This window comes from Episyrphus balteatus, chromosome 1, assembly GCF_945859705.1.
Source record: "Episyrphus balteatus chromosome 1, idEpiBalt1.1, whole genome shotgun sequence".
Classification (NCBI taxonomy): Eukaryota; Metazoa; Arthropoda; class Insecta; order Diptera; family Syrphidae; genus Episyrphus; species Episyrphus balteatus.
The window spans coordinates 10,670,348-10,680,329 of NC_079134.1; the positions used below are offsets into that span (position 1 = coordinate 10,670,348).

The 9,982-nt window shown below is 29.1% G+C and overlaps 2 protein-coding genes across 2 annotated transcripts; both read left to right on the forward strand.

The window, feature by feature from the left end:
• The first annotated feature begins 1,239 nt into the window (after positions 1-1,239).
• LOC129906141 (eukaryotic translation initiation factor 4E-binding protein) lies at positions 1,240-4,864 on the forward strand. The gene is made up of 2 exons (XM_055981791.1): positions 1,240-1,759; positions 3,979-4,864. The coding sequence occupies exons 1-2, from the start codon at positions 1,618-1,620 to the stop codon at positions 4,182-4,184; spliced, it is 348 nt and encodes a 115-aa protein (XP_055837766.1). The 5' UTR covers positions 1,240-1,617; the 3' UTR covers positions 4,185-4,864.
• A 3,137-nt stretch (positions 4,865-8,001) lies between these two features.
• LOC129921492 (NADH dehydrogenase [ubiquinone] 1 beta subcomplex subunit 10) lies at positions 8,002-9,080 on the forward strand. Its single transcript, XM_056003333.1, has 4 exons — positions 8,002-8,132; positions 8,193-8,285; positions 8,477-8,752; positions 8,811-9,080. The coding sequence occupies exons 2-4, from the start codon at positions 8,204-8,206 to the stop codon at positions 8,936-8,938; spliced, it is 486 nt and encodes a 161-aa protein (XP_055859308.1). The 5' UTR covers positions 8,002-8,132; positions 8,193-8,203; the 3' UTR covers positions 8,939-9,080.
• The last annotated feature ends 902 nt before the right edge of the window (positions 9,081-9,982 follow it).

Below are 9,982 nucleotides of genomic sequence, written 5' to 3' on the forward strand. Positions count from 1 at the left end.
CCTGGTATTTTTTATACCTGCCTATCTAATCTTCCTACTCTATAAAAAACGTAAACAAAATATATGTATGTATAGGTATACCTACCTACCCTAAAAAACATAAACAAAAACAAAAAGTACTCCAGGTATGTAAAAAGAAGTACAAAAATAAAAAAAAAAAACTTAAAAAAGAAAGAACTTAAAAAAAAATTAAGAAAAAAAATCATAAAGTAAATAGCAATAAGCCGGTAAAATAAAAGAAGAAAAGATAAAAGTTGATGGAAAAATTTCTACGAATTTTTAAAAGAATATGCATAATTCTGCACGTGGATAAAATACACTAAAAATAAAACTAAATAAAACACAAACTATAAAAAAAATACCTATGTTTATCAATAAAATTCTTAAAACCCCAAAAAAAAAAAACTAAACTTTCTGACGAAATTTTTCGACAAATTTAATAAAACAAAAACACACGCAGCAAAAAAGAAATTTCGCAGTTGATAATGAAATTTTAATAAAATAAAAATTCGTGGCCATCGTCAGCATCACTCACTCATCATCACACATTTAAAAAAAAATTCAAATAAAAAAATAATTTCTAATCTTTTCTCCAAAGAATATTTAAATTTTTTTTTATTTATTTTTTTTTTTCATTTTTACAATAAAAACAAAAATAATTCTTCTTCTGGGTAGGCAAGAAAAAAATTGTTTACTTCATTTTTATTTGTGCCAATAAACTTTAATATTCCACTATCGCATCATCTACTTACTTACTATATACCCTGACCACACCACAAGTAGATACGCAAAAAAAGTAATACTCTAACAGCCAGAAATGTATCTTTAAGCTTTTTTTTCTTCTTTTTTTTCTACTTCGATGTTTAAAAAAATTCTTTTCCCTTCTTTCTACCAAAACAAAAACAACAAAAAACAAAAACACAAAATAAAAACAAAAAATATTCCTCCACATATTCACAACAAACACACTCACACATCTGTATAAAACTTCTGTTTTGTATATTCTGGTTTTATTTATTCAATTTTCAAAGCTACATTGCCAGAGTATAGTAAAAGTATATATATAAATATAAAGATACATAGATACTTTAGCCATATATATTCTCATTAAGAATTCTAAAACGCTTGCGCAGTGCGCAGTTATCACCGGCGTATTTCTCGAATATAAAAAGGCCGACCATCGAATAAAACGTTTCAGTTCAGATCCGAGTGAGTCACTGTGAAGAAGGAAAAGAAAAGGCCCAAAAATCCTCTTTTTAGTACGGAGAAGTCGCGTAATATAATATAAAGAAAATATACAAAACGTTTATCTATTTAAAAAAGCAGCTCTACCCGATAAAATTCTCATCAGTGTTGGATTTTTGTACTGAATTCAATTATAATAAAAAATAAAATTGAATTTATTTTAAATTTTACTTAAAGTGAAATTTTTCATCTTGAAAAAGTATCTCATAGATACGTAAAAAAGCAATATAAAAGTATCTTCCCGTTTCGGTATTCGAAAGTGTGAAACACAAAAAACAAAAGAAAGTTAATACGCTTACAAAAAACTCTCTTAGCTTTAAAGTTAATAATATTTAATTAAATTAAAAAAACAAAAAAAAAAAACTAATCATCATGTCCGCATCACCAACTGCCAGACAGGCTTACTCTCATGCAATTCCTGTAGTGAAGAAAATTCAAATCAATGATCCAAATCAAATGCCAGATGTGTACTCTTCAACGCCTGGTGGTACCATGTACTCAACCACACCTGGAGGTAAGCTTAAATTTGCATAAATTTATACAAGATATTCGAAAAAGTGCTAGAACAAGTTGAACTTGATGCTTGTAAAAAAATAAAATACGACGAAATAACGGTATAGTGGGAGTGGTTTTACAGAAAAACCACTCTCAACTGTTGAACTTAAGTCAATCTATCCAAATAGCAAAAAAACTGGGTCAAATAGTGCAATAAATAGCATTTAAATCGTATTTTATCAAATACGTTCCACATACGATCCACAACGTTGTTTATAAACATTTAACTGAATTTCTTTAAATTTTAACACCTGATTTGGTACTCTGACTCATTCTCTATCATAAATTGAATAATATATAAGGAATTTCGTAAGAAAACAAGTAGAATATTGCCAATATGAGTTCTGATTCATGTTTTTATTTTGACGATTTCATTTTTTTTGTTTTGTCTTCACGATTGATAGCACAGCTGCTGTGAGGTTGTTTAATGACCGTGTAATTTATTTAAATGAATTCAATTTATTCTAGAAGTTTGATAAATGCGCACTGTGTATGATATATAGATTGACAAACTCTTATACACATTGCATGTAGTTAATTTTGTTGCACAGGGGTATCCAAATAAATTATTGCATCAGTTTTGTTTATTTTGTTTTCATCACATCTCATATTGTCTTTTGTTTTGAACTGCGTAGAGAATTCTTGGTGTAGTAATAAAAACAATAACAGAAGTGATTTATAATTTTATTGAAGGAGAATATAAGCAATTTTTTGTTAATGCTCTCTGGGGTAAGAAAGATGAAGAAGAAACACAGGAGAAAACAAAGATCTTAAACTTCATCCAATAAAAAAAGGGGAATTCAAAGATGTTTTTTTTTGATACAAAAAAAATATAAATCTAGACTAGGTATATTATATGAGAGAGGTTATGGGTGACATGCGCCTTCAATGAAATTGCGTTGTTTGAATTGAGGATACAAAATAAAGTTCTTGATTTTGATAACACGTGCGATTTTTCGTTGTTTTGTATTTTTGAGAAGAATCACGTATTGAGTTTATAGTAGGACGCTATCGAAGAAATTGCAACTACGCAATATTTTTGTTTTCGTTTAGATACATAGTATTAGGTGGTGGCGTCCTTAGTAAATAGATATTGTAGCGTAGCGTCGGTTTTTTGGTGTATTTTTGGTAAATATTTACTATGTTCTTCGATGTTAGATGGCACATGGAAGTTACAGATATCTTGAAATATGCATAACAAGTAAAGTTGTGGGGGACTTGTTTTTGTACAGTTTTAAGTGGCGCCCAATGCTTTATATACCAAAATTGATTTTCAAAGAAAATGCAACTAAAAGCAATTTGTCAACATTACTTGCTGAGGAATATTAAGATTTGTTCTTGTTTTTATCAAAATTTGTATCATTTCGCTTTGAAAGAGTCTTTGAAAATGGAGTGTTCTTTCAATTTGATTGAAACTTGTTCCTTACATAATATTCCAAACAACATAAAGATTTTACTGCCTTACTGTTTTTATTTTTGTAAATGGCGCCCAACGCTTTAAAAACATCGATTGTTTCAATCATTTTTGCATCTACAACTTGAAATTAATAATTTGGCCGAGGAATGTAGTGCAAAAATTTGAAAAATAGTGAAGATTTTATTTGCATCAATACTTAAAATGGCGCCCAACCCTTTGAAGAAAATACCTTGCTTCAATAACTTTGTTCTTGAAATTTAACATTAGGAAGAAGGTATCATAATCTAATAGTTCTGTCCCCTAAGCTTCTTAATTTCTTAAAAATTATCTTAATTTCTGAAAAATTTTGTGTTAAACTGGCGCCCAACGCTTTGAAAACTGTCTTCTTTGAATGACTTGTCCTTGACACCTTCTCCTGGAAGGCTTTTGTTATTCAAAAATAATAAAATTATTTAATTTCTTTAAATTATTTCCTTTGATTTAGTTTATAAGTGGCGCCCAACGTTTAGAAGAAAATTATTTTTTTTTCAATAACTTTGCCTTCAAAACTTGCCTCAAGAAACTAAGTTGTAGGATGTCAAAAATGAATATATTCAACATAAATTGAAGTAAATGTTACATTTTCCGAGGTATTTATTGACTAAGTGGCGCCCAACACTAAATAAGTTCTCAAGTTCAACTTTTTGGAAGCATAAATATTTTCTAAAAATCTCTCTTCCTCCTTGATAGAAACTAATAAATATTTCTTTTTTTAATTCCAGGTACCAAATTGATTTATGAACGTAATTTCATGAAGAATCTGCGTGGCTCTCCAATGAGTCAAACACCACCAAACAATATTCCATCGTGTTTATTGCGTGGTACCCCAAAGACACCATTCCGCAAGTGTGTACCTGTGCCAGAATCTATCAGGAAATCGCCAATGAAAATTGAAGATAGCCACGAACAATTCCAATTGGAATTATAAACACTCTACATACTATAAGGAAAAAATTAAAAATTGCAATTCATTACAAATTTATATACGATAAGAAAAGCCACTTATCGATTGAAAAAAAAAAAAAAAGAAAAAAAAAAAAAACATATTATTAATCAAAGTGCAAAAAAAAAACAAAAACATACTAAGGATATTTTAATTTTTAAGCAAACATCATCATTGCTTAATTTATTATTATTTTTTTTAAATATCCTCAAAAAAATTTTCACTAAAATATTGTACATAAAAAAATCGATAGTTTTTTAGTATTTAAGTCAAAAAAAACAAAACAAAAAAGTCCTAGAATTTAGTTTGTATTTTTTTAATTTTAATTCTAATTTTTTTTTTTTTTTGTTATAATTTTAAGAAAAAAAGAAAATATTTCGATTAATTTTTTTTTAACTTCTTAAAACAAAAGCAAAAAAAAATAATAGTCATTGCCTATAAATTATTAATATTTAAGAAAAAAATCATTTGAAAAAAAGATATTTTTGTATTAAAAAAAATTCGGTCATATTGACTGAAGTGAAAAATGAAAAATGTGTGAGAGTCCGGGCCTTAAAGAAGGAAAAATAAAAATTAAGTAAACTTTAAATTAGATCTCAAGTTGAATAGTTGCAAACAAAATTTAAATCTTAAAAAAAAAAATGAACCCACTCTCGAGAAAATAATTATTAATTTTTGTTTTGTTTCTTTTATTTTTGTTAAAATTTAAATTATCAGTTGACATTTTTTGTTCTAATTTATTAAACTTTTTCAAAATTATTCAAAATTGTTCAAAATTATAATAAAATATCTTGTTATCGTTAAAAAAAGTTAAAGTAAATTTTTAAAAATTAATAGATTTTTAATTCAATAGAGCTTTGATTACTATGCACTTGAGATATAATTCTAAAATAAACAAAAAAAAATTTGTATTGTGATATTGGAGAAAAAATGTCATTATGCTGAGAAAAATAATAAAAAAAAACAACAAAAAATCCACAAATATATTTCAAAAATATATTTGAAAAAAATTAATATTTAAAAAAAAATTAATCACTTTGTGTTTTTTATCTTTTTACCCTTGACTTTTTTCAATTGGGGCAGATCAGTTTGCTATTCTAAATTGTTGTTTTGTTCTTTTTCTTCCAAGGTTTCTAGATAAAGTTTCTTTTTTTTTTTTGTTGTTGTTATTGAATTTGATTGAAGTAGGTACATATATTTGCAGACAACAACAAAACAACTCTTTCTAAGCGACATAATTATTCTTATCAATCTAAACGTTATCTTTGTTTTGAATTTAATTAATGTCGCAACATTTTTGATAATAAACTTTAAACAACAACAAAAAAAATAGTAGGTAATAAATCTTGACACGTGTAAATATTTGATTGTCCTTGATTATTATCAAATAGAAAATGTTATCGTTTTAAATGATTATGTTGTCTAGGAGTGGGTCATATAAGGTACAACACTCAGGGGGTTTGAAAAATAACAAATAATAATTTTATGTAATTTTGTTACATGAATAACTGAAAGGGAACATATTTACAGGGTTATTTCAAGTTATACAAGTGGGCAGTGAAGTTTTTTATTATTTGTCTTTGGCCAACTAAAACAGCAATTTTGATAATTCAAAACAAGAAAATAAATCAATGCAACTCATTGCTTTTTTATCTTATGTTGGAATAGGTTTTATATAATAGGTTACTTGCTTACTAAGGGTGAACAGCGCCTTAAGGTGACGCGCGTTGTGGAATCGCACCTTAACAAACAAGCTAATGAAGCTATCAGATTCTTTACGAAGGGATTCAGCAGTGAGGATCTTATAAGCGGTTTTAAAAATACTGATTTCTCTGTAGTTGGAGCAGAGCAGAAGGTCTCCTTCCTTAAGTAAGGACAGACAATGCTGAAATTCCATTCGGAGACATGATTTTCTCCGACCATATTCAGAAGATGAGTTCAGATCCAGAAACTTTATTGGTCTAAGGCTTGAATATGGATTACATTTTGACCAGGTCTGGGGCATGGAAATGTGGCTTTCATTCCCAACTTTGAATAGTGCAATCTGGCATTGGGCGGAGTTTATTTTATAATCGCCATTAAAGAGATTGCAGAAATGATTTCTTTGAATTCTCTGCATCGCTGGCAAATCAAAAACTACGATGTTTTCATTTGCTCGTCTTTGCAGGCCTTATGTCTAGTTTAATAACCCTCAGATGTGTTCTTTTAAACTTTTAGTAAAAATTCCAAACCTCATTCCTGCTAAAGAATCCTTCTATTTCCTTGTTCGATCCTTTCTCAGACTGCCTCTAAATACACACTACGCATTTTATTCATTACTCAAGATGAATTATTTTAATATTGAATAATGACTGCCTAAATCATAAAACAATGATTAAAATTGTAACGCTCCAACGCCTAACGGAGTATATTATAGTGGGATTTTAGGTGTGATGAGAAAATTATCTATAAGCATACTATAACGATGTTGAGAAGCGTTTAATCCTATAGGAATCCACGACAAATATCCTTAGGAGCTTCTTATCATGATAACAATTTTATTCTTGTAAAACGTTCCAGGTGTACAAAATGTAGCATCTGGAAAGGATTATAGAAGCTTCTCGATTGTTCTTTTAAGGACGCCAAAATATGTAGTGTTTTAATAAGTTGCGCCATTTATTGAAATTTATATTCAGGCAAGTTAGTGCATTATTTTTTATTGATTATATTTTTTAAAAGTGCAAATAAAATACAAATACGAATATTAATTTTGACAAATTAACAGGTCAAGGATGTGCTCTCTCTTGTAAATGTGAAGTGTATTTGTTTATAAAAATGAACATTAAAATAAAAAATTTTATAAATTGAAAATGATTTATCTTTTTTTCATTTTATTTTTATTTTTTTCCTCCATCTTGGTGAATATTGAAAAGCCCTATTATGCTTCCAATAAGAATTCTGTGGTATGCTTATAGGATCAAATACCACTTTCTGCTACTGATGAGAAACTTTACAGGAGTATTTCATTGTACTTCTCATAGGTTTAATAGTGAAAAAGGGCTTGATTACACAAGTCAACCATTTTGGAAAGAAAGGAGGTCTCCTTAATTACCTTGAAGTATTTAGATGAAGCCTTGTAAATTTTAAATGTTAAAGAAGGCCTTTTTTTAGAACCATTTTCAACCTTTCTAAGGAATCCTCGTATTTTCAAGTAACAGAAGGTCTCTATAAAGCCTAGTACGCTGCTGATGCGAAATGAAAAATTTTCAAGTCTCCAAAGTCGACAACGAAAATGCTTGAGCCTAGTTCGCTGCTGATGCGAAACGAAATTTTTCATACAAAATTTCGTTGAGGAAATCTTGAACGAAAAATTTCGTTTTGCTTTTTGTTTTTCAGTACGCAGCTCTAACGAAAAATTGGAGAGTTTTCACTCATTTCTGACTTACTTTTTGTTGTCCTGTGCATTTTTCTTGACTTCAAGAGCAGTGTTGATGGTTTTTTCACTTTAAATTTATTTATTTCTTGCTTTAAAAATTATTTTCTGTTGATTTTTCCTGATTTTAAATTAATTTTGAATTTTTTTTATTTTGACTTTGACAGAATACTCAATGATATTTTTTCGTTAGCATTTTCGTTGTCGACTTTGGAGACTAAAAATTTTTTCGTTTCGCATCAGCAGTGTACTAGTTTTTCATGTAATTTCCTTCGGATAAAAATAAATGTAGCTAGTGTGATGTTTGCCTTAACAAAACATTTTTAATTTTCAGAAAAAAATCACCCTGTAAACAATTATTCTACTACATTTTCATCTGTCAACGCCTAAAAAAGAATCTGTCACATTTGACGTAAGAAATATAAAAAAAAAACTTCCTTGGCCACTCGCAGTTTTGTCTTTTCCAATTTGATTTTTTGAAACCAAAATTCATTTTTTGTGTTAAATTCGATTCAATCCAAGTAACATTCATAAATTATTTATTCTTCTTAACAGTATTAAACACAATATTAATATTCCAGAAGCCACAGCAATGCCGGAAGCTCGTAGTCCTATGGAGGCTTTTGCCAATTCGGTTTTGGGCATGATTGATGGACCAATTACTTGGTTTAAGGGTAAGCATAAGGAACAATTAAATTCTTAACATATTTATGAAGCCTCATTTCCCCAAAAACAAACTTAAATACATTTCCTTTTGTATAAATGAATCCAATTAAAAAAATCACAAAATTACATAATAACATAACCTCGCATTGAAATCAGCTGTTTATTTTGTTAAGCGTTTACCTTTTCATTCTACTCGCAGAATCAATTGTTGAACCAAATCAACAAAAGTATCCTTGGTACCATGAGAAATTCCGTCGTGTGCCAACCATCGATCAGTGCTACACTGACGACGCTGTCTGCCGCTTCGAAGCCGATCAACAATTCCGTCGCGATCGCATGGTTGACAATGAAGTTCTAAATGTTCTTCGTCAACGTTTTGAAGATTGTGTTCTTTACGAGTCACCCGATCATATGGTCAAATGTCGACCAGTTTTAGATGATTTGGAAAAGGCTCAAGAGAATTGGTTTATCAAATGTAAGAATTTATAATTCTTTTATTTTAGTTTTTGTTTGACTTGATTTCTTGATGATAGATGGTGATTTAGGAGCATATGCAAATGCCAAGAGTTGTTACATGAAACAAAAGCATCGATTAATCTGGGAACGTCGTCATGGACCCGTTGGTACTGGCATGAAGACATCCGAAGAAGAACATCATTAACCGAAAAACTCCAAATGTGATGGAATCACAAAAAATAATAAGAAAAACAAAACGAAACATCTTAAGAAATTGTATGGCATTCTTTTGGGATGAAAAACCTTATATAATATTAAAAATGCAATTGCTAGAAATTCCAAGGTGATTTCTTAGTTATTTTAATTTGATGTTATTTGCCTTTACAGATTAAACAATTTTAAACCACCTGCGTTCAAGCATTTTAGAAACTGTCGGGATAGAAACTCACCTCGCGAAATTGGTTCCAAGTATTTCGATTCAAAGATCTTATTAAACGGAGCATTGTAATTCCAATGTTTTTCAGTTTTTTTTTTTATTTTTCAATCTCTGAATTCGCTGTCGTTTAAGCACTTCCATATGGGAATTCTTCAGATCTGCAACATTCATGTTGGGTTATTTCTAAATTGTTACTATCAAATTTGGCGTTTTGTCCTACCTTCTATGCAAATAATATAATATCGATACCTTCCCGTAAGAATGTATTAAGCGACATTTTTCAAAAATGACTTATGTTTTGGTCCAGGTCCAAGTTTCGCTGGCTATCATAATGCAAATGAAACTAGAGAAAAAACAAAAATAAAACCGATGAGTTTCCTCACTAGAATAATGTTTTTTCGTTTTTTGAACAATATTAGAAATTTGGCTTAATGCATTCTTATGGGAAGGTATGTTCTTTTGTTGATAACATCTGTTTTGTCTATATTGTAACTAATAATTTTAATTTCCTTTAAAATGTCTAATTCAGCTTGTGTTTGGTTTTTCTTACTGATGTTGTTTCAATACCCAAGTGGTAGCAGACAATGGGTCTTAAGCAAAAAATATGAACCTAAATTCTTTTCTCACTTTTTAGAAGATTTTCTTGAGATCGCTCTCATTTCCTTGAGATACATCTCAAAAAAATATTCTGAAAAGTTACAAAAGATCTTAAGCTCATCTTTTTGCATAAGACCCAAGGTCTACCAATATTTGCTCTGAAACAAAATTGAATAAATAGCTCGACATATATTTATATTTTCCAAAATTTACGTC